Raw genomic sequence first — 24,597 nt, 5'->3', positions numbered from 1 at the left:
ATCCATTGCATTGTCTAGCTGCATACAATACTTTAAGATTTACAAATTTTTCTACAAATATGATTTTATTTTATTTTCACAAAAATCCTAAAAGGTAGGTGCTATTATTACCTTCATAATTATAGATGAGAAAACTGAGGCAGACAGAGGATTACAAAGAAAATCATTTATATTGAAATCTGTATTGTCTTCTTCCTTCCCTCTCCTTCCATTTCTTTGTCTGTCTCTCCCTTTCTTCCTCTCTGTCTCTGTCTGTCTTTCTTTTTCTCTCTCTCCCTCTTTCTCTCTCTGTCTCCCTATCTCTCTGTCTCTTTCTGTCTCTCTGTTTCTCTGTCTCTCTGTCTCTGTCTCTGTCTCCCTCTGTCTCTCTCTCTCTCTCTCTCTGTCCTGTCTGTCTGTCTGTGCCTGTATCTGTCTCTCTCCCCTCCCTGTCTCTCTCTTCCTCTCTGTTTATTTGTCTCTGTCTCTGTCTCTGTCTCTGTCCCTCTGTCTGTCTGTGCCTGCATCTCTGTCTCTCTCCCCTTCCTGTCTCTCTCTTCCTCTCTGTTTGTTTGTCTCTGTCTCTGTCTGTCTTTCTCTTTCTGTCTCTCCCTCTCCCTGCCCTTTCTCTGTCTCTTTCTCTGTCTCTGTTTCCCTTCCTCCTTCCCTCTCTCCCTGCCTCCCTCCTTTCTCTTAAAAATAAAGTTCACAGATTCCAGATTAAGGATTCCTGAATCAAATCTTATATACCAAGTTCAGTGTTCTTTCCCTTTTTCCATATTGTCTCCTCATATAAAGATTAGATTCCTGTGGAAAAAGGATAATGTTATAAATTGCTTTTCTAATCCAATGTCTTGGTTTGCCACATTTTAGGTATTCAGTAAGAACTGAACTGAATTGAACAGATGATTTAAAGTCCAAAGTCAAATAAGTCTGGCCTTGGACCAGGCCCAGATTTCCCTAAATTTGCCCACACACAAAGCATGGATGCACAGGCCTCTAAAGAAGAGCAAAAGAATCCTAGATTGGGAGTTAGAGGGCAGAGAATCAGTATGTCTTCTGCTTACACATTTGTGACCAGAACAAGTCCATTGGATATTTCTGGGCCTCCATTTCCTGACATGTCAAATGAGATGAGAAGGTTGGACTAGCTAACCTCAAAATTGATCTCTACCTCTAAATCTAAATCTAAAACTGTACCCAGATCCTTCATAAATTTTTCATAATTTTAAGCTTGTACCACCTTATCAGATTATAAGATACCTAAGTTTGTACACCACTGTATAAAGCACTTTAATATGGCTTATATTTTCCCAAGCTTCCATGAAATGCTTCTGAACTTGAAAATCTTCAGAAAATCATTTTGCTTCTTTATTCCTCATTTTCCTCATCTGTAAAAGAAAAAGAAAGATTGACCCTGATGGTCTCTAAATCTCCCTCCCTGTTCTCAAATTAATGATTCTACAAGGTTTTCAAAAGTCTTACTGTAGTGTTCAGCTTTAATGATTTCAGAAGTTTAAATTATGCAAACATAAAAAGCAATATATGAAAGGTTAATAATTTAAAATTTTAGAATACTTATGTATTTCTTATAAAAAATTTCAATGTAATTGCTGGATTTTGCTATATATCATTCTGCTCTATTTTTGAACTTGGTAAAAAATTTCACTTGTTGCTACTCAATGACTGTAAGGATTGTATTTTTTAAATAATGATAACTTTTTATTTTTCAAAATACATGTGAGGATAGTTTTGAACATTCACCCTTACAAAATCTTGTGTTCCAAATTTTTCTCCCTTCCTCCCCACCTTCCCCCCTTTCCTAGATAGCATCTAATGCAATATAGGTTAAGCACATACAGTTCTTCTAAACATATTTCCACATTTATCATGCTGCACAAGAAAAATCATATCAAAAGGGAAAAGAGATGGGAAAAAAAAAAAAAACAAGCAAACACCAACAACAAAAAGGATGAAACACTACACTATAATCCACATTCAGTAGACATAGTCCTCTCTCTGGATGCAGATGGCTCTTTCCATAGAATTACATTTATAACCTTTGACTTAAGTTCATCCAAAGAATAAAATTTTGGTTCATACATTAACTTATGAAAAAGTCTAATGGAGATAGATCTAGTAATGGAGGTGACAAGAAGATCCAAACAGTCTGGGAAAGTGTTGTCCAGAAACTGTCATATATACAATGCATAATGATAAGTGCTTTTTCTACCTAAAATCAAATTTAAATTTTATTATTAAAAATTCATAAAACTGAGGTAGGTAATAAGTATAAAATATAATAACATAAGTATAAAATGAATATACATAATTAAACTTTCAAATTTTTTTGTGTGTAACATTTATACCTCTGAAGTTATTAAAGTTAGGCTACAAAAATTGGCTACAACTTTTGGGACATCTTATATTACTTATTATATTAATTATATTATATAATTACAATGAATAATTATAAATATATAATATAAACATTATATATAATTATATTAATTACTTATATTACCAAGCAGATGAGAATGATAGTCTATAAAAAGTTAAGATTCTTTAATTTGGAAAAATGACTGTTTAAAAACATATAAGGCATATAAATACACACAAGCATTATATATTTATAAAACAAAAACACATTTCATATGTTTTTGTGTATGTGTGTGTGTATGCTTATGTCAATGTTAATCAAAACTAAATTGAAATTTGAAAGAAGTAAATTTAGGAAAAACAAAAGTCTATACTACTTTAGATTGATTAAATGGTAATAGTTCTACATACTAAGCTATTAAAGAGAGGTTTAGGGCACTCCCTGAACTTTTAAAGATTGAAATCAAGGAAGATGACCGTGGGGAGTATAATTGCCAACCTGCAAAAAATAAAAATAAAAACAAAAAAAACCTCATTTACATAGACCTTTGAGCCAATGGTACTTTATTAAAGAATCCATTGTCCTCTCTAATAAAGTGGACCTTAGATTTTCCTTATGATCTGAGATGCCCCTTCTTCCAAGGCCTTGTTTTTAAAAGGTGTGATCCCAAAATTGACATATAAACATTCAAGAGGGGCTATACAAAGCATCAAATCCCATTGGCTGATAGCCTGCTTTGAGTGCCAAAAATGATGCGTCAGGTAGAAATGGTATGTCAGCAGTGGGGCTCGAGTGCCGCAAAGTCTGGGGTATCTCCACCAACTAAGTGATCATAAGATGGTCACCTGATCATATTGGACAAGAGACAGTGGTCTGGAAGTACAAAAATAAATTGGGGGACTTTCCATATAATTGAATCATCTCCACTACATTGGGCTTGGTCACAATGACAAGGAAAAACAAGGGTGGAGGGCCTTCCTATGATTAAGCAAGTGAACGTAAAATTCTGCATTTCACAGGTCTGGGGCCAAATATACAGAATTTATAATGGCTACTCCTATGGAATCATATCAAACTGATTAGTGCTGATTAGAATAGAGTAGGGGTCCAAATGAATAATTTCTCTCACGACTATAGCCATTTGCAACAAATCCCACAGTATCACATCAGTCAGAATTTTGGTCTGAGTGGATCCAGTGCAATGTGGCTAGTACCTCTCATATTTGTATGGAAATATCACCAAATTATTCTCCGTTATCTGGGAAGAAGTAACTAGATGAAATGAGCCCAAATCAAAATAGAAGAGAACTGAATTCAATAGAACTTGACTAGCATGAGGATCTGACAGTGGAATGATCTTCCAGTTTCTCACTTAGATGATTTAGTCAAGTCAAGTCAAATCAGCAAATATTTATTAAGCATCTAGACTTGTGCTAATTGTGGGGGATACAAAGAAAAGCAAAAAATGGATATAGATATAGTTACATAGATATAGTTTCTGCTCCCAAGGATCTTACAGTTTAATGAAACAACATGTAAACAGCTAGTACAAACAAATGCAGACAAAATCAATTGGAGATTGATTTCCTTGATTAGTCCATTCCATTATTTTATTTTTTCAAGAGTAAGGCACACTTTGGTCTAATGTGATTTCTACTAGACCATCCTTTTTTTCCAGCCACCCATTTTTTAAGAATCCTGAGTCTTTAACTTTAATTAAAAGACTACAGTTTAAGGGCCTTCATCTATAGCTGTCAGCTCCCCTGTAATGAAGCCTATGGTCTTATCATTTCAGAACTTAACCTTTACTAATATTATTAGTTTGACCCTTTCTGGTAATTTGTTGCAGAGGATTAAAAGAATCCTACAGTGAAATTTGCTGTAGAGCAACTGAGCACAGTGTTCTAAATATGTTATAAAATGATATCTGCAATAAAAGGGAACAATGTTGACCCAATTAGATTGGCAAGGAAGGTCAAATTATCTCATTTCAGGTTTTCTTTTCCTTTCCTAAATGATCAGGAATAAATTACAGAACATAAGTACCCTAAGATCATTTCTGATATTTCTAAGCTATTTTTAGTAGTTTAATATTGTATAGTTCCAACATGTTGGATGGAACCTCTTTGGAAGAAGTGAAAAGATGTAGATGGGAATTATATGGCATGAACTATTCTGATCAAGTGGAGTCAGGATTGTTCTGGAGTCAGTTTGAACTGGTTTCTGAGAACTAATTGATCAAGTTTTTATTTATTTATTTATTCATTGGGGGTAGGTTGGTAGAGGGAAGCCTACTTGGAATTGGGAATTGGGGTTAAGCAACTTATCCAGGGTCACACAGGAGTAAGTGTCTGAACCCAGATATAAACTTGGATCTTCCTTACTCCAGGATTGCTGTTCTATACACTATGCCATGGAGCTGCCCCACTTTGTTAATTTTTTTGTGTGAGCATTTAAGCATCAGAAATTGATGAACACTTTAAATCAAGTCTTGATTACTTATTTTGTTGATTGTCTAGACTTAAGAAAATGATGGAGATGTTAATAATTCAGATTAAAATTTTTAATAATAGCTTTTTATTTTCAAAATACATGTAAAAGTAATTTTCAACAATTAACTCTTGCAAAACCTTGTGTTCCAATTTTTTTCTCTTCCTCCTCCCTACTACTCTCCCCTAGACTGCAAGTAATGCAATATAGGTTAAATGTGCAATTCTTCTACAAATTGCAAATTTCTACATTTATTATGCTACATAAGAAAAATCAGATCAAAAAAGAAACAAATAAGAAAGAAAAAACAAACTACAACAAAAAGGTGAAAATATTATACTATGATCCACATTCCATCCCCACAGTTCTCTCTCTGGATGCAGATGGTTTCTCCATCACAAGTCTATTGGAATTGGTCTGAATCACCTTATTGTTGAAAAGAGCCAAGTCCATCACAGTTCATCACATAGTCAGATTAATTTTAAAGTGTGCCTTGTGTGATTTTTATTTTTGAGAACTGCTGGTTAAATACTTACCAGCATACTCCTGGGTAGAATACTGACAACAATTAGGTATCAGGTCCATCTAAGTACCTAAGTTTGGTGTTTTGACTGAAGAATTACTGAACAAGACCCTTTGTTCAATTCCTTTGTCCATTTTTACTATTTAGGTTTCTCCCTTCTTCAAGTCATCCTCCACAAGACAAGCTTGAACGTTTCCCTCCTCTACTCAACAATTCTGGTGGCTCCCAATTGACCTCTATGATTAAATACAAACTTGTTTGTTTATAACAAAATCCGTCACATCCTGACCCCAGCCTAACTTTCCAGGCTGATTAGACAATTTTACCCTTTACACAATCTATAATCCATGCATGCTGGACAACTTGGATCCCTCAATTATACCATCTTATTATACCATCTTCTATCTTTATGAGCTGTCTTTCAACTGAACTGACTTCTCTCCATAGCTCTTCCTCTTGAAACCCCTAGTTCTCTTCAAAGCTCAACTAAAATTTTACCTCCTCCATGAACACTTCCCCTGACCACCCAGCTGCTGGTATCTTTCTTATATTTTCTTTGTATGTATTTAGTAAATGTCCATGTTGTTTTTCCTGAAAGCAGGGATCGTTTCATTTTTGTCTTTGCAGTCTTTAACCCTTAGTGTAGTGTCCAATCATTGTTCAAAAAACTAACACCTACTTTCACACCTGCCTTTGCCACTGTTTGCCTTTGCAATCCTATTGATCTTCAAACCCAAATTCCTTTTCCTGCCCTCCATTCTCTTCTATGTATTCTATTCATATTAGAATTGCTCCATGAGGACAAAGATTGACTCATTTTTGTATTTGTATTCTCAGCATTTGGCACATAGTAGGCGCTTAAATGCTTTTTTCATTATTTCATGACAAATTTTTTAGTCTGTCATCATTTAGTCCTTTTCAATGGATCTGATTTTTTGTGGTGTCTTTTAAGGTTTTCTTGGTGAAGATATTGGAGTGATTGGACATTTCTTTCTTCAGATCATTTTACAAATGAGGAAACTGAGGCAAACAGAATCACCCAGCTAGTGTGCCCAGGGTTAATTAATTATTAAGTATCTGAGGCTAGCAATTTGAACTCAGATGATTCTTCCTTACTCCAGGCTTAGAACTTTATCCATGGGGCCACCTACCTGCCCTATATAGATATTAGGCACTTCATAAATTAATTTTTGAGATGGGGGAGGGAATTGGAGTTAAGTGACTTGCCCAGGGTCACACAACTAATAAGTGTTTGAGGTCACATTTGAACTCAGGACCTCCTGACTCCAAGGCTGGTGCTCTGTCCACCATATTGATTAATTCCCCTTTTCTTCCTCTTCTTTCTTTCCTCCCCTTCTTCCTCTTTCCTTTGCCTTTCCTTTTTTTTTTCTTTTCCTTCTCAGCTGCTTCTGCTGATGTAATGCATTAATATAGATTTGCTTTGCTCCTCAGGATTCCCTGGCTCAGCCCCAGCCCTGGTGGAAGATCCAACTGTTCGTTTGGGAGCCAGTGCTTTTTGGAACATGGGATGGTGTATTCACATCCTGTATGATCAACATCTTTGGTGTTGTCCTTTTTCTCAGGACTGGCTGGCTGGTGGTGAGTTGTGGGTGAGATCTGGGAGCCCCCATGTCCCCAAACTTGGAATCTGCTTGTCCCTCCTTCTACATGTCACGGTTTTGGTGCAGCAGAAAGCCAAGGATGTGAATCTGGGACCTCTCCATCTCAAAAGCTCTCCCTCTCAGACGATTCTTTCTGGTACAGAGACTAGATAGAAACACACACTCTATCAATGCTGTCTGAGAAACAAGCACATAAAACCAGCAGCACTGGAATTACTCCCTACTTGGATTTTAATAAATTCAGCACTCTTTCCCTTACACCAGCAATGTAAAACACAAGACTCATGGACAGCATATAAGGACTCCCAAGTGCATCCTAAACCAGATTAAAATACAATTGGGAAATATTTAACAAAGAAATAAACATATAGCTGAACCTAAATAGTGCTAATATGTGATTTTCTGAGTCTGCAGTCCGCTTGGTCAATTAGTCAGGTCCCACTTTTTGTGATCCCATTTAGAGTTTTCTTGGCAAAAATACTAGGATAATTTGCCATTTTCTTCTTAGGAGCTCATTTTACAGATGGGGAAAAGGAAGCAAACAGGGTTAAATGACTTCCCCAGTGCTTGAAGCCACATTTGGACTCCCGGCCCTGCACTTTATCCATTGCATCACTCAACTGCCCCTATGCAGGCTGTAGGGATCCTAATGTGCAATTCAGTGGCACCTAATTCTATTTGACTTTGACACCATTGCTCTAGTTACAGCACAAATCTGTGGTGGAAAGAGATTTAAAGCTAAAGGCTCCAGGCTTAGATCCTGTCCGTCACTGACTAGCTGTGTGAACTTGGAATAAATTACTTAGCCTCCCTAGACCTCAGTTGCCTCCTCTGTAAAAGAAGGGTGATACTATTTACACTGAATCTCTGACAGAGTTGTCAAAGTCAAATGGGATGGTTTCCACAAAGTGTTTTCTAAACTTTAAAGCTTCTCCACCAGTGAGCCGGTATTGTTGACTACACAAATGGAAGGAAATAGAGGCAGATGCTGGAGGAGTATGGGTGAGGATGGGGGAAAAGCTGAGCCCATTGTCCTGCTAACCTTGAACTTGGACAGGAAGCCCTGCAGGAAGTCATTTGAATTGAATGTATATAGAAACTGAGAGGGAATCCGTATTGTGGAGGGTCAGTGGTGAGGGAGGGGAAAACCCCAGGAGGTGATTTGTCAGCCAGGGGATGTGGGTCAAGGGTAATGCAGTTAGAAACCCCCAGGGATCCAGGAATCTGGATCAAACTTTCTCCCCTTTTCCTGACTCATTGTCTTTTCCTTCTCTCCCTTTTTCTCCTTTTTCCCCCTCCCTCTCTTCTCCCCCTTCACCTCCCAAAGTCCTTGACCGAAGGATAAGAGCACCCTGAGGGCCAAGCTGACTCAGGACTGGAGCCAAGGGAGAGAACAAAGGGTCCTCTTTTTGTGTTAAATGAGAGAAGGATGGTGTGTGTGTGTGTGTGTGTGTGTGTGTGTGTGTGTGTGTGTGTGTTTGTGCTGCCTGAGGAATCCCAGGAACTGGAACTCAAATTGTCCTCTCCTCTCTCTGCCTCTGGCTCCCCTTCCCCCCTTCCAAAGCTCCTTCTCATGCTGGGGTTTCTCTTCTCGACAAACAGGTCACCTGGCCGGTTTGGGAGTCCATATTACCGTGAAGGGGAGCAGGGGAGGCCTGTGGGCAAGGGGTCACCCAGGTAGGAGGTAGGGTGGTATTCTGGACAGAGTCTGGATGTGGAGTCAGGAGGACCTCAGATGCTAATTCCCTAGGGTTCCTAAGCTCTCTGGGTCTCTGGTCCTATTTCTTCTTTCAATGAGGACTCAATGATCCTTAAGGTCTCCTCTAGTTCTAAACCTATGATCCAGTAAGTTCCATTTTTACAGATGAGGAAACTGAGCTAAACAAACTGAATAGGTTATGTAACTTGCCCAAAGTCACACAGACAGCGAGCATTATTATCCCCATCTTACAGATGAGAAAATTGAGGCACAAAGAAATCCCTCAGTTGGCCCAAGGTCACCAAGAGCATGAAAGCCCATTTCCCGGACTTGGAGTTCTTTCCACTCTGTGATGGTGAGCTTTTGCTTGTAACACTTCTGGCCCAGAAAGGAGGAGAATCCAGGCCCCTGATTGAGAGTCACAAGTCTTCCTGGGTCACCTCATCCACTCACCCCGAGGCAGGAATCCCAGGGCTGTGAGGATCATGAGTAAGGGAGTTAGAATCCCAGCCTGGTCTTTTGGGCCCAGCGCTGTCTCCAGAGGGTCAGCAGTCCGGGCCGACTTCTCCCGTTGTGACACTGTTTGAGGTGAGGGGCCGGGGGCTGAGCACTGAGTGTTTATCACATTGCCTAGCTGCCCGAGAACTCTGGGGGCTGAGACGCGCTCTGCCCTGGTCATCCCTAAGTCCCATTTTGTGGTCCCCGGCAGGGCAACACCGGGGTGCTCATGGGCATGGTCTTGGTCTCCTTCGTCATCCTCGTTGCCCTGCTGACGGTCGTGTCCGGCATCGGTGTCTCGGAGCGCTGCAGCCTTGGCAGCGGGGGCGTTTACTCCATGATCTCTTCTGTCCTCGGTGGGAAGCTCGGAGGCACGTTTGGCCTGCTCTACGTGTTCGGTCAGGTGAGCCAGCCCCTTTTGTCCCCCTTTTCTGAGCCCAGCCAGGGCTGGGGTGGCCCGTGGATAGCGCAGAATTCTCACGGCACCGCTCCCAGGGCCTTGGGGACACAGAAACAGCACAGCCCCCGATATGTAGCGGGTGTCTAGTCAACATGCCCTGCTTTGACTTGACTTGGGCTGTGTGTGGGAAGGTCACTAGCAAAATGCAATGTATAATGCGAAAAGAATCAGCTTTCAAGTCCCAAGACCTAGCTTTGATTTTTAGCTCTACCATTACTACCTCAGTGAACTTATAAAGCCATTTCACTTTTAGATACATTTCTTTCATTAAAAGAAAATTATTTTAGTTTAATTTCCAGTTTAGAATTCTTTCTAAAAACAAAATTCCCACATTAGCCATGTGCAGAGAACAAAAGGGAGCAGCTTCTTGAATCTCAACCAGGGAAGCCCAAAGCTTGGCTTTTTAGGCTCACTCCACAACGTGAAGAAAGCATTGACCGGTCCTCCAATATGGACTGATACCTGAGAAGGAGAGAATTCTATGGCAGAAGGCAGGTCCTACCAGGATGGGTGGAAGGCTCTCCTATAAAAGGCAAATGAGTGAGAGGTACTGAGTCCTATTTAGATGGAACAGAAAGAAATGGCCTGAACTCTAAAGAGACAAAGTATAACTATATCCAATCCTCATTGCATTAGGAAAGAACTTTAAAGGCATAGTCATATGTGAGTGTGTATGTGTATGACTGTGTGTGTGAAAGAGAGAGAGACAGACAGAGACAGAGACAGAGAGAGACAGAAAGACAAAGACAGAGACAAAGAGAGACAGAGAAAGAAGAGAGACACACAGACACACACACACACAGAGAAAGAGAGAGAGAGACAGAGAGAGAAAGACAAAGACAGAGACAAAGAGATAGAAAAAGAAGAAAGAGACAGAGAGAGAGAGACAGAGAGAGAGAGAAAGAGAGAGAGAGAGAGAGACAGAGAGAGAGAGAGAGACAGAGAGAGAGAGAGAGAGAGAGAGAGAGAGAGAGACGCTGTTATTCTCTTTTAAAAGCATTTGCTTTTCCCAGAGAAAGATCTTTGGAGTATAGCATGTTTGAGATAACAGTAATCATAAGGACTGCTTTATTGCCAGACTGAGGATTTGTAGAGTGATTTTATATTTCACAGCTGTTCCACAACTAAACAGGCTGTGCAATGGGCATAGAAAGTCATCATTTTCCCTTTCTCTTCCCAGAGGAGGAAACCAACCAACCCTTCCAAATAAGCTTCATTGACAAGACCTAGAGATGCTGTCAATCCTTGGTGGATCATCCCAGTTCAGCACAGACCCCTGTGGGGTATAGAAGGTCCCAAGGGCAGAGAGAGGAAACTACAAACCAAAAATACCCCATGGGAGGAGAAAAAACCCCAAATTGACAAAAATTTGAGAAATGGTGGCACATGTGAAAATAGAGTTGCTTCCATGTGCATAATAAAGATATAGACAAATGAACATTGTCTTTTAAAATTTAATTTTTCAATTAATAAGTTTTTATTTTCTCTACTTCCTAAACTTCACAATTAAAAAGAAAAAAAATACAATAAATATACATGTTCCAGCAAAAAAAAAAAAAAAAAAAAACAAAAAAAAAACCATTGGCCATGTTAAAAAATACTATGTCTCATTCACCTCATTATATCTCATTCTTCATTTTGAATCCATAGTCTCTCTGTCAGGAAGTGAGCAACATGCTTCATCACAGGTCCTCTGGAATCATTATTGGTTATTGACTGGAATCCTTAATGCTTTCAAAATTGTTCATCTTGACAATATTTTTGTTATTGTACAAACCATCTTGCTGTTTTTACTCACTTCACTCTGAATTTGTTCATACAAATCTTCCCAACTTTTTCTGAAAGCCCATTTCATCATTCTTTTTTTTTTTTCCTGAAGCAATCTGGGCTAAGTGACTTGCCCAGGGTCACACAGCAGGAGTGTTAAGTGTCTCAGATCAGATTTGAACTCAGGTGTTCCTGACTTCAGGGCTGGTGCTCTATTTACTGCATCACCCAGCTGTCCTTATTTCACCATTCTTCAGGATTAATAATAGTCCATTATATTCCTACTTCATATTTTATTCCCCTATTCCCCCAGTTGATGGACACTCCTTTAGTAGCTAGCTCTCAGCCACTACAAAAATGAGTTACTACAAATATTTTTGTATATATAGGTCTTTGTCTTTTTCTTTTCTTTTTTTTTCTTTTTGATCTCTATTATAGGTCTAGTAGAAGTATGTCAGGGTTAAAAGATAAGTCAGCTCAGTAATTTCAAGCACTTTTTATGAGTTGCTAATTCTAGCCCGGGAGGAGATCCTATCAACTTTCTAGGCAGTTCTGTTTCCTTCCTTATTGGTCTTTCCAGATGAATATAATTCCTTGTCACAAATTTCTTCTGTGTAAGATCCTTAGGACCAGAAGAATTTCTGAGTCAGGGTCAGAATATCATTTGGTAGCTTCCTTATTTATCCTGGATAAATGATCTCCCCATGCTGGGAGCTTTCTTTAAAGTATTTTCCAACTGCATAATCCAAAGAGTTTCTTAAAAGTGCTTTGATGTAAGTATAGAAAAAACTATGCAAACCTGCAGTTTTCCCTCTGGGGGTTGATCCACATATATAAGGCCTATGGCTGTCTTGAAGCATTAATCATGGACTGAGGGAGGTTTGCCACTCAAGATGTGAGAAAAATTGTGCTTGTGGTTGCAAAAACTAAACTGGGCTTAGAATGAAATTAAATGTAATAATGGAAAAAACGGCGATGCTAATTTTGGAAAAGAGATAACTTTTTATCCTCTAAAACAGTACCAGTGTAATATGTTCATCAATCTCCTCCCCATTTTTACTCTTCATCTTACAGAATAGGAATATAAGAGGTTTTTTTTTTCCTGTTGCAAATGAAGAATTGAGTTCATAAAATTTATATGGGATACATATGCTAAATGATAAGGGATCCTTCAAAGACCTATATAATAGCGAATGTACTCTCAGAGAATTTACAGTCTAATAGTCCAGGGTTGGGAGACAGAGAAAAATACTTTTAAAATAATTGTAATTCTAAGTAGCATTTTTAAAAGTACAAAGATAAGATCTGAGTTACCTGTTATGAGAGACTGGGACAGGAAGAGATCACTTATGGCCTGGAGAAGGAACTGCTGCCAAGGTGTAGCCATTGAATTGGACCTTTGAAGAAAGGGAGGATCTTCATAAGTAAAGACTGAAATAAAAGTCTCTTCCATGCTTGAGCAAAGACACAGGTGTGGGAGCATGGACTTCAAGAATGCTTATGTTTTGAATGAGCAGGCTGATTTCAGAAAAGCCTAGAAAGACTTAACGTTAACTGATGCTGAGTGAAGTGATCAGAACCAAGAGAACACTGTATATAGTAACAACAAGAATATGTGATGATTAACTGTTATGGATTTGGCTCTTTCCAGCAATATGGTGATTCAGGGGAAATCCAATATATTTGTGATGGAAAGTACCATTTGCATCTAGAGAGAAATATGGAGACTAAATGTAGATCAAAAAATAGTATTTTCCCCTTTTTTTGTTGTTGTTATTGTTGGATTGTTTGTTTGCTTGTTTTTTTTTTTTCTTTCTTTTCCATGTTTTTTCCCTTTTGATCTGATTTTTCTTGTGCAGCATGACAGATATGGAAATATGTTTAGAAAAATTGCACGTGTTTAATCTATATCAGATTGCTTGTAATCTTGAGGAAAGGGAAAAAATTTAGAACACAAGATTTTGCAAAGGGGAATGCTGAAAATTATCTTTACATGTATTTGGAAAAATAAAATATTTAAAAAAGAATGCTTATGCTTTCAAACTTTAGGAAAAATGTTTGTTAATAAATTTTTAAATAAAAACTTAATCTTTCTCAAAATGACACTACAATGATATTTCTACTATTCTTCCTCCCTCAACTCCTTAGGGGTTGAGAAAATCAATTTTACAACATAATGGGGATGATCTAGAATAGAATCAATTACAAAATAAAATCAGAATCAATCTAATTTTCTTGGGGCGTATTTTTCCTCCTTCAGTGAAAAGCAGTACTAATAAATGAGTTAATCACAGCTAGCATTGACATAACACTTTAGGGTTTGCAAAGCACTTCACATATATTAATTCATTTGATCTTCATAGCAACCCTGAAACATTTCTATCTACGGCATCTACTAGGCCATCTACTGACACTTAGCTGTCAATAGATCCTTAAATCCTTGCCTCTGAGTTTAGGCAAAAAGTTAAATGATGTATATGTTAAGGTCTTTTTTTAGTCTCATTTCCTGAAGTCTCTTGAGATAAAAATTGTGGCAAACATTAAGTACTTACTTTTAAGTGCTAGGGTGAAGTTTTTGGTTGTTTTGGGGTTTTGGTGGTTGTTATAGTTGTTTTAATGATGCAGTACCTGCATTCAAGGATTACCTGGTAGGAGGAGGGGGATATTTGATTATGACACATTTGTATTTTATTTGTTGTTCATTCATTTCAGTTATGTTCTATTTTTTGTGATTCTTTTTGGGTTTGTTTGTTTTTTTTTTTTTTGGCAAAGATACTGCAGTGGTTTGCCGTTTCCTTCTCTGGCTCATTTTACAGATGAGGAAACTGAGGCAGACAGGGTGAAGTGACTTACCCGTGGTCACACAGCTAGGAAGTGTCTGAGGCTGAATTTGAACTTAGATCTTCCTGACTCCAGGCTGTGCACTCTAGCCACTGTACCATGTAGTGGCTCCACTTTGTTATATGTGCCATTGTAATATGGAGATTTGCAAATTTGTTTTGTTCCACTGGTTCTTGGTTAACTATGACTGGGAGGTGGGGATGGGGAAAGAGCAGAGCTTGTATAATCTACTTCATCTCCCTTGGGCACATCTGTAAAATGAGCTGGAGTAGGAAATGGCTGACCAGTATCTTTGCCATGAAAACCTCCAAAGGGAGTCATGAAGAGTCAGACATGATTGAAATAACTGAACAACAACAAAGCTTTTTCTGGTGCCCTGCCACCTCCAATCCCCATTAGTAATAACTTTTACTCTTTTCTGCAAACATTCTTACCTGGCACTTTACTGACATCTCATACCCCCTCCCTCTCTCTCTCCCTCTTTCTCCCTTTTCTCCTCCCTCTCTCTTTCTCTCACCAACCAACCACTCTGGAAAAACCAAAACCAAAACTTTTGCAAATACACATAATCAGGATAAACAAATGTCCATTTTAGTTATGTCCAAAAATGTTTGTCACATTCTATTTGGTCCATCACCCTCCAAGAGGTGTGGAGAATATTCTATTATGAATCTTTTGGAGTTTTGATAGATCATGTCCCTGATCAGAGCTCTAAAATCTTCCAAAATTGTTCATTTTTATGTTATGTTTATAATGTTATTATAACATTTGTTCTCCTTTTTCTGCACCCTTCACTTTGTATCAGATTATGAGTTTTCCTAAGTTTCTCTGAAATCATCTCCTTCAGCATTTCTTACAATACAATCATATTCCCTTATATTTATATACATTTGTTTTATTTATACATACACATATATTTGTATATACAATTTATTATATACATCTTTGTTTTATAGATATATATTATTTGTCATATACATTTTTTTAAGCCATTTTCTAATTGATGGGTACCTCCTTAGTTTCCTATTCTTTGCCACCACAAAAAGAGCTGATATAAATATTTTTGGATATATAGATCCTTTTCTTCTTTCTTTGATCTGAGACAAGATTTGAATTCTGGTCTTCCTGAGTTTGAGTCCACTCCTGTCTCCACTATACTAACCAGCAGCTTTCTTGAGAATAGAAATTTCCTTTTCCAAACTTTGTATCCTTCCTCTTCTCCAAAGCAGTAAATAGTACTTCACCAGACACAGAAGGTTTATAATAAATGTTTATTGAATTGAATTGGATATTACTTTTTCTTTTCTCTACCTGCTTTTAATCTCATATGCCTCTTTAGTGTGTTGCAGGGGCCATGTACATTACCGGCTTTGCAGAATCTATCTCCGATTTGCTGGGTCTCAGAAATATCTGGGCGGTGAGAAGTATTTCACTTGCAGTACTTCTGGGTTTGCTGGGCATTAACCTTGCTGGAGTCAAGTGGATAGTTCGTCTTCAACTGCTGTTGCTCTTCTTGCTGGCTGTCTCCACGCTGGATTTTGTAGTTGGATCTTTCACACACCTGGATCCAGGTAAGCTCCTCCCAATTTTTTGCTTGGCAAGTACCCTAATCTTCACCTTCACCTTTTCAAAGTCGTATTAAGTTGATTGAAGTTAATGAGATCAAATTGACTCTGAGGTTTACTGTCAATTCATGGATTCAGTTGTGTAAGGAAGGGCACTCAGGAAACTCCTGTGTATTTTGCCTGTCAAAATTTAGTTTTGTAGTCAATTACTTTTTTTTTAAAACACCTTTATTAAAATAGCTAAATTTAAATCTTTTAAAAAAGTTTTTCCTATTTATTTTCATTTTTCCAAGTTACATGTAAAATGCCAAATTTAAATCTTAAAGAAGGAATTAGGTAGTTCTCAAAAGTGATATCTTAAAGAAAATAAATACCAAGGCATAATTTGGAGTGCTCTGTCTAGGATTGATCACTTTTTAATTTAGCACTGGATCTATATACGCCAAATCAGTGTAGAATACTTCTTTCTCTCTTTTCACCTTGAATTCACCTTTATTGTTGTCCAATCATTTTTCAGTCATGTTCCACTTTTCATGACCCAACTTGAGGTTTTCTTGGCAAAGATGCTGGAATTGTTTGCTGTTTACCTCTCCAGCTCATTTTACAGTTGAAATAACCGAGGCAAACAGAGTTAAGTGATTTACTCAAGATCACACACCTAGTATGTTTCTGAAGTGGGATTTGAACTCAGATCTTCCTGACTCTAAACCTGGTATTCTATTCATTGTGCCACCTAACTGCCCTTGAATATACTTCCTCATACACTTTTTTTTTCTTTTTTAGCTCTAGTGCACCCTCAGGGCCTCAGAACAGTTTGGGATTAAAAAGATCTTTCTTTCCTTCCTTTCTGATCACAGAGTAGCCCTTGGGTGTGACAGATTAGGCCCCAGGCCCTATTTTTTGGAAGCTTCCACACAGCACATGAAGTAAGTGGAGTGGGTCTACCTGCCTGGTGATCACATTCCCTTCTTTATACACCTTTTAATCTACGTATTGTATTTCTGTGAACTTTTCTCATTCCCCTCTTAGAACTATTCTTGATGTTTCAGTTAATCAGACTTCATACATGTTTACATGGGGGTTGCCCTCCACAGAATATGATTTGTCCAGAGCTTTCCCTGGGGAAGGAGAGAAATTAGCCTATTTACTAAGCAATGCACAGACTTGGTTTATCTTTTCTAAATTTCTAATCTTTTCTAATAATAATTGTAATAACTAGCATTTATATAGCACTTTTAGGGATGTAAAGCACTTTACATACATTATCTCATTTGATTTGGTCCTTATGATAATACCTCTATAAGAGAGGCATAATGATTACCTCCATTTTACAGATGAGGAAACTGAAACTGAGGTAGGTCAAGTGATTTACCTAGCATCCTACAACAATAAGTATCTGAGGAAGGATTTGAACTCAAAGCTCTTTCTGACTCTGAAGCCAGCATGCTATCCACATTTCATTTAGCTTCCTCAATCTCAGCTGTTACCAGAAGAGAGAAACAATATCACATCTCACATCCTGCTTTGTAGATTTGGTTTTTGTCCTTCTCTGTCCACGTGGCTGCCACAATCATTTTGTAGGAGGAGGATGCTGTTGATCTCTGTGAATCCTCTAAGCTGGTGATGGATGTCCTCTCTCTACTCCCCTTTCCTCCGACCCCTTTCCCCCAGCCATCAGAATATTCCTAGGTTGCTTTACTAGTGCTACAAGTTGCCAAAATAATCTTTCTAAGATGTGACTCCGTCACTGCTCAAAAACTTTCAATGGATCCCTCTTCCTTCTAGGATAAAATTCAGACTCTTTAATTTAATATTTAAAGCCATTCACTGTCTGCTCCTACCTAATTTTTAGTCTCATTTCTTTTTTTAAATACTATTTTCCCAATGTAATGTAAAGACAACTTTTAATATTCATTTGTAATAATTCAGTTCTGAATTTTCTCCTTCTCTCCCTCCCTCATTTCCCCTAGTGTCATTTTACATTATTTTCCTTCTCAATTTCAGTGCTACAATCAAACTGAGCTACTACTAATTTCTTGAAATGAATATGTTACTTCCCACCTTCATATTTGTGTGTGTGTGTGAGTGTGTAAGAATAGACTTCCTCTTCCTCTTTTCCTTTCAGAATCTTTATCTCCTCAGACATCATCTTTTCTGTTCTGAATAGTCATCTTTCATTCCCTTAGCTGAAAGTGTTCTCACATTTTTTAAAGTTAATTTGATGGTTCTTTTCTTTGTCCCTATCCATCTCCAATTTGTATTATATTTTTCCCCCTTGGAGGCATTTAGGGTCAAGTGACTTGTCTAAAGTCACACAGCTAGTAAATGTGTGAGGTCAAATTTAAATTCAGATCCTTCCAGGACTGGTACTCAATCCATTGTGCCATTTAGCTGCTCTTCAATCTGTATTTTACTTAACACTGTATAGGTAAGTCTCTTCGTCCCTCTGCCAGCCCCTGTCCCTAGAATGTAAGCTCCCAGAGCATGGCATAGTGATTTGCACATAGTAAATGTTTAGTAAATATTTATTGAATTGTCAAATTGTTGAAGTTAAAATAAGAGGGTCACTTGTCAGATATTCCTAGATCTATTTTCCTGAATTATTTCCAATAAAGTTCCTTATCTCCATGTTTCTTTCTATTTTTCATCTTCCCAATAATTATTTATCCAATTTTGTCCCATTTGAATCACATCTTGAAGCAGGGAGACATCTCTATCCATGAAAATATAAAGACTTAAGTTCATATCCCAGTCTTGAGCATTATTACTTGCATAATATTGGACCAGTTTCTGCATCTCTCTGGGTTTCAGTTTTCCTATCTTTGAAATAAGAGGATTGTAGTAAGTGATCTTCAAAATTCCTTTTAAAATCCATTAAAATAGATCATATAATGAGTATCACAACTGTCTTTGCTGGTTCTATCCTCAGTGTTGTCTGGAAAGTAAAAGCTTCCAGAATCTCATTTTTATTTTTCTTTTTTGTCCACTGTGTTCACAGCTACCATCATGAAATCATAGTTCCAGATTAAAAAGAAATTTGGTGAATATACATTAGTGGATATTTCTAAGGATGCAGTAGATTCTGGGTATATATCTATGCCCCCCCCCAATCAACATTACTTACAAACATGAGCTTTATGTTGATGCTAATGATTAGAAAAGCCTATATGTGGGTCACACCTCTTTAAAAAAAATTCCAAGGGATTTGTTTCTTTGTACTATGTCTTTGTCCCTTGTACTAGAATCCTCCCTTTGTATTCCATTTTGTTTTTCCATTCATTCTTTTCATTCAACAACTTGAGTGTGTTCCCTGTGGTAGGGACTGAGAGAGATATACAAAAATAAATAAAACTGAATCATTAGCTGGGACTTGCAAATTTTTAAATAATACATATTATATAGAGATTTTTTTCTTTCTTAAAACAATATTTGTTGTTATTTTTCCATCATTTCAGTTATGTCTGAGTCTTCACAATCCTATTTAGGGTTTTCTTGGCAGAGATACTCTAGAGTGGTTCACCCTTTTGTTCTCCAGCTCATTTTATAGGTGAGGAAACTGAGACAAACAGGGTTAGGGTACTTGTCCAGGATCATATAACTAGAAGTGCCTGAGGCCATTTGAACTCAGAAAGATAAGTTTTTCTGATTTCAGCTTTTCTGGCTGGCATTTGATCCACTTTTCTGCCTATCTACCTTAGTATTTGTTGTAAAGATGTTTAAAAAAAAAACCAACTTAAGCATTAAACTCTCCAAGTTCTCTTCTGATCATTTCTATTGTGCACATGCATACATCTTTCTCCCAAGTGATCCTCAGTAGGCACAGCTTCTATGCTGGGTTGGGTTTTTGCTTTTAGCCAGATTGCCATGCTTGGAATAGCATTGCATATACTAACATTGGAACGATACAGAGAAGATCAGCAGCCTAAGGATGGCACCCAAATCTGGGAAGTTTTCCAGTTTTTCTGGTTGTGGTCTGGAAGAATTGCTGAGGAATGTGTAAAATAAAGAATTTTGTCTAAAAAATAACCCCCAGACAAACAGAAGTGAATGCATTTGTGCATTTTCAAGAGTAGCTTCCAATTCTTCAGTTCTTCAGTGTTCCTTTATTTAAATAAGCTCCATGCTCTTCATAACTTCACAATAAGAATTAATGTTAATCACTATCATTTCTATTCTATTTTATTTTCTTTAACAGCTGTCCTGTGAGGCAGTTATCACAAACATTATTAACCCCATTTTACAGATTAGATATCAGAGGCCAGAAAGCATAAAATTCTTTGCTCAGATGATCATGTATTTAGGTTTGGAGGTGGTAGAGTCAGGATTGGAACTCAGGTTTCTTATCCTCAGGTCTAGTGTCTTCAGCTATAGTAAAGCTACAATGTTTTACTATAAGATTTTCCAGAAATAATGACATTTCTCCTTGGGTGCATTTTCTTCTTTCAAGAAAATGCAACACAGAAAAATTATAGATCACGGAACTAAGACCAGTTAGGGGGTACAGTGGACAGAACGCTGAGTCTGGAGTCAGAAGTTCAAATGTGGCTTCAGAGATTTACTAGCTATGTGACCTTGAACAAGTCACTTCACCCAGTATGCCTCAGTTTCCCCATCTGTAAAATGAGCTAGAGAAGGAAATGGCAAATCACTCCAGTATCTTTGGCAAGAAACTCCCAAATGGGGACATGGAGGGTTAGACACAACTGAACAAGACCTCTATGAAATCAAATAGGAAAAGAAAAAAAAAATTTTTTTTGTTTTCACTAATTTTGGTTCTTTTTGTAATTTTATGCATTTAAAAACATTATTCTCAGAAAGGTGTATGGGTTCCATTAGAATGTTTCGGGAGTCTATGACACAAAAAAGAATCCCTTTATAGATGATGGTTTTAGAGCCATCTTCCAGATAAAAAAACTGGTCAACATCACAAAGTAGGAGATGGTGGTCAGGATCTGAAACCAGTTCCTCTGGTCTTTCGGAAAAAAGTTATATGATATATGATACTGCCTGTTTCCAACTTCACAGAGCCTGTAATTGGGGGTTTGTGAGTGTGTGAGAGAGAGATAAGACGATTCTCCTCTTTACAAAAGTATTCGCCTTGAGTTTCCTCTAAGTGGAAAGTCCTTAGTGAGTTGCACATAGTTCTCTGCTTCCAGAGGACACTTCAGAAGCCCATCTGGTGTGCAAAGGGAGGCACACCTATTTCCAAAGGCCCCAGATGACGGGCTCGCAGGCCTTGGAGAAGGTACATTGTTATGTGAGAGATAGCAAAGCCAAACTTGGTTAACAGTTGGCAGCCAGCGTTGAGCCTGCCCCGATCGCCCGGGAGCCAAGGCCGGCCGCCAGCCTGTCTGTTCCCGCTTTGCTGAGTCCCAGCTGCCACGATCCCCTCTTCCCTACCTGGGCCCATCTGCTGCCCCGCGAGTCCACCTGCCCAGACTTGATTTCCCTTCTTTAACGGTCTGCTCCGTCACTGGTTTTAAAGAACACCACGCCGGGGCTCCCTGGCCGCCGAGATCCCGCCAGTCTGGGCCGGAGCTTTCCCCCATCTTGCTTTGTTTGGACATTCCTGGTAATTTTCCATTGCAAGGTTTTGTTTCGGGGCTTTGGGGAGGGGGTGGCAGTGGTGAAGTTCTTTCTTCGGGCTGACCCTGTTTCTTCCAAAGGGCCTGCAGTGCTGGGCTTGGCCTCTGTGTGGAGTCTCAGCTCTGACTTTTTGAACCGGCTTCTGAGAGCCGGGGAGTCTTAGCGGAGCTTGCTGAATTTTTGGAAGGAAGAACGTCCACTGGAAGGAACGGGCCTTAGCCATAGATTGAGGAGGTGAAAGGAGAGGCTTAGTATGGTGAACTCTACTCCCATGGAGAAAAAAAAAGGAGAAAATGCATTTCCTAAGTGCCTAAAATACTATCACTGCCTTTCTTTCTTTCTTTCTTTCTTTCTTTCTTTCTTTCTTTCTTTCTTTCTTTCTTTCTTTCTTTCTTTCTTTCTTTCTTTTCTTTCTTTCTTTTTCTTTCTTTTCTTTCTTTCTTTCTTTCTTTCTTTCTTTCTTCTTTCTTTCTTTCTTTCTTTCTTTCTCTCTTTCTTTCTCTTTCTTTCTCTTCTTTCTTTCTTTCTCTCTCTTTCTTTCTCTCTTTCTCTCTCTTTCTTTCTCTCTTTCTTCTTCCTTCCTTCCTTCCTTCCTTCCTTCCTTTCTTTCTTTCTTTCTTTCTTTCTTTTCTTTCTTTCTTTCTTTTTTCTTTCTTTCTTTCTTTTTCTTTCTTCTTTTCTTCTTTCTTTCTTTCTTTCTTTCTTCCTTCTTTCCTTCTTTCTTTCTTCCTTCCTTCCTTCTTCCTTCTTCCTTCCTTCCTTCCTTCCTTCCTTCCTTCCTTCCTTCCTTCCTTCCTTCCTTCCTTCCTTCTTCCTTCCTTCTTTTCTTCTTTCTTTCTTTCTTTCTTTCTTTCTTTTTTCTTTCTTTCTTTCTTTCTTTCTTTCTTTTTTCCTTCCTTCCTTCCTTTCTTCTTCCTTCCTTCCTTCCTTCCTTCCTTCCTTCCTTCCTTCCTTCCTTCTTCCTTCCTTCCTTCCTTCCTTTCTTTTTTCTTTCTTTCTTTTTCTTTCTTTTTTCTTTCTTCCTTCTTTCCTTTTTTCTTTCTTCCTTTCTTTCTTTTTTCTTCCTTCTTCCTTTCTTTTTTCTTTTTTCCTTTTTTTCTTCCTTCCTTCCTTTCTTTCTTTCTTTCTTTCTTCTTTCTTTCTCTTTCTTTTTTCTTTCTTTCTTTCTTCTTTCTTCCTTTCTTTCTCTTTTTTCTTTCTTTCTTTCTTTCTTTCTTTCTTTCTTTCTTTCTTTTCTTTCTTTCTTTCTTTCTTTCTTCTTTCTTCCTTCCTTCCTTCCTTTCTCTCTTTTTTCTTGATTTCTTTCTTGCTTTCTTTTTCTTTCCTTCTCTCACTTCCTTTCTCCCTCCTTCCTTCCTTCCTTCCTTCTTCCCTCCCTTCCTCCTTCCTTCCTTCTTTCTTTCCTCTCTTCCTTCTTCCTTGCCTCCCTCCTTTCCTTTTCCCCCTTCCTCCCTTCTTCCTTCCTTCTTTCCATTTCTTTCTTTCTTTTCTTTTCTTTTGCAGCTATCCCTGGTAGCCAAAAAAAATTAAATTGGTAATATTTTAGTAGCAATTTTTTTTTTATCAGGGATGTTTCTTAACCTTTGTTTCCTAAAAACTGAGGATTTAAGTTAGAAAGGACTTTAAAGGGCATCTAGTCCAAGCCTCTCACTTTATAAGTAAGAAAACTAAGGTCCCTCCATGGAAAGTGTCTTATGCCTGTACAAGTGGTAGAGCCAAGACTTGATTCTCCATCCAAATCCCGTGCCCTTTTCATTGTACCTCATGGCCTCCCTTGGCTGTTCTTGGAACAAGGGCCCAGCAAGCCTGGAACATAGGAATTACGTAAGCAAGCCATCTGACACTTGGATTCAGCCATAAAATAAGACCAGCGCTTGCTCTTAGTGGGCGTGCTCTGAAGTTGAATGTACTGTCAGATGGCTCAGCTGGAGAGAAGACTCTTAGTGCCCTTAAAACAGCAGACCTACCAACAGGTCTGTGGTTCATCACGTTTTGGATTTTCTGAACCATCCCTGCCTTGTAAGCAAGATTATCTCAGGTTTATATATTGTATTTAATAATAACATAACATATAACACTATATTATTATATATTTATAGATGATAATTGAAAAATTATCCATTGTATATGCTATTGTGCCAAAAGGAAATGAGTGGGGGTAGGTAAAGAAAGCCTGGGGCAAGAAAACTGAGTTACAGGGAAAAAAATAATTATTTATTTAGTACTTACTAGGAATCAGGAACTATACTAATTGCTTTACAAATATTATCTTATTTCATCCTCACAATGAATCTGAAAGGTAGATGTTATTTTTATGCCCATTTGACAGTTAAGAAAACTGAGGCAAACATAGATAAAAGGATTTGCCCAGGGCCATAAATTATAAGTATCAGAAATCAAATTTGAACTCAGAACTTCCAGACTCTAGGCCAGCCTACATGCTCTATCCACTGCATCATCTAAGTATTTCTACTGTCATTACTAACTAGATGAGCAACTCCTTCCCTGAGCCTCTTATCTTACAGAGAAGTTTCCTTGTCTGTAATATTAGAGGATTAGACAAAGTGATTTCTAAGGCTTCTCCCATATTTAAAACCCTGTAAACCTTTGAGCAGTTTAAAAATATTGGACAGCTCCACCTGCATTTTTTATTTCCTTCACAGATTAATTGTACATTACTTCAAAGTCCGATTCTTGTGTAGCAAAACAACTGTATGGACGTGTGTGTGTGTATATATATGTTATATTTAACATGTACTTTAACAAATTTAACATGTATTGGTCTACCTGCCATCTGGGGGAGGAATGGGAGGAAGGAGGGGAAAAATTGGAGCAAAAGGTTTTGCAAGGGTCAGTGCTGAAAAATTACCCATGCATATATTGTGTAAATACAAAGCTATAATAAAAGAAAAAGGAAAAAAAATATTGGACAGCTAAGGTCAAGGTGTGGAAAGGCATTGAAGTAGTGGAGATGGCTCACATTTTGTTGATTTGTATAGTTGGCAAAGCATTCTCCTCTCCATCTAGTGAAGAAGTGAAGAAGATAGTACCGATATTATTCCCTTCATCTCACAGATTGAAGTAACTGAGCCCCTAAAAGGTAAAGGAGAGAGAAGAGTGAACAATGAATGAAGGATGACTCTGGGTGACTGGAAGGATGGTGGTGTCCTTGACATAAATAGGAGTA

General features: G+C 38.0%; 1 protein-coding gene, 1 long non-coding RNA gene and 1 other non-coding gene across 4 annotated transcripts; 2 read left to right on the top strand and 1 right to left on the bottom strand.

Moving 5' to 3' along the window:
- LOC127554168 (uncharacterized) lies at window positions 1-21,745 on the bottom strand. The gene is made up of 3 exons (XR_007951912.1): window positions 21,225-21,745; window positions 12,733-12,815; window positions 1-1,370 (listed from the first exon to the last, which is right to left on the bottom strand). It is a non-coding gene; the product is annotated as an uncharacterized LOC127554168 (long non-coding RNA).
- On the top strand, window positions 6,379-15,979 carry LOC127554167 (solute carrier family 12 member 8-like). Of its 2 annotated transcripts, none has more exons than XM_051985473.1 (3): window positions 6,379-6,971; window positions 9,403-9,594; window positions 15,599-15,979. In XM_051985473.1, the coding sequence occupies exons 1-3, from the start codon at window positions 6,921-6,923 to the stop codon at window positions 15,899-15,901; spliced, it is 546 nt and encodes a 181-aa protein (XP_051841433.1). In that variant the 5' UTR covers window positions 6,379-6,920; the 3' UTR covers window positions 15,902-15,979. The 2 variants fall into 2 exon arrangements, with proteins under 2 accessions (XP_051841433.1, XP_051841434.1); XM_051985474.1 differs by lacking the exon at window positions 15,599-15,979 and adding an exon at window positions 10,832-12,702 and having other exon boundaries at window positions 6,398-6,971.
- LOC127558453 (U6 spliceosomal RNA) lies at window positions 19,686-19,787 on the top strand. Its single transcript, XR_007952841.1, has one exon. It is a non-coding gene; the product is annotated as a U6 spliceosomal RNA (small nuclear RNA).
- Window positions 21,746-24,597: the final 2,852 nt, after the last annotated feature.

This window comes from Antechinus flavipes, chromosome 3 (assembly GCF_016432865.1).
Source record: "Antechinus flavipes isolate AdamAnt ecotype Samford, QLD, Australia chromosome 3, AdamAnt_v2, whole genome shotgun sequence".
Lineage (NCBI taxonomy): Eukaryota > Metazoa > Chordata > Mammalia > Dasyuromorphia > Dasyuridae > Antechinus > Antechinus flavipes.
This window is presented reverse-complemented; position numbering and strand designations above follow the sequence as displayed.

Coding starts and splice junctions, on each gene's coding strand:
- LOC127554167 (XM_051985473.1), top strand. CDS start 6,921: ATGATCAACATCTTTGGTGTTGTCCTTTTTCTCAGGACTGGCTGGCTG. Junction 6,972..9,402: donor TCAGGACTGGCTGGCTGGTG/GTGAGTTGTGGG, acceptor GGTCCCCGGCAG/GGCAACACCGGGGTGCTCAT. Junction 9,595..15,598: donor TGCTCTACGTGTTCGGTCAG/GTGAGCCAGCCC, acceptor ATGCCTCTTTAG/TGTGTTGCAGGGGCCATGTA.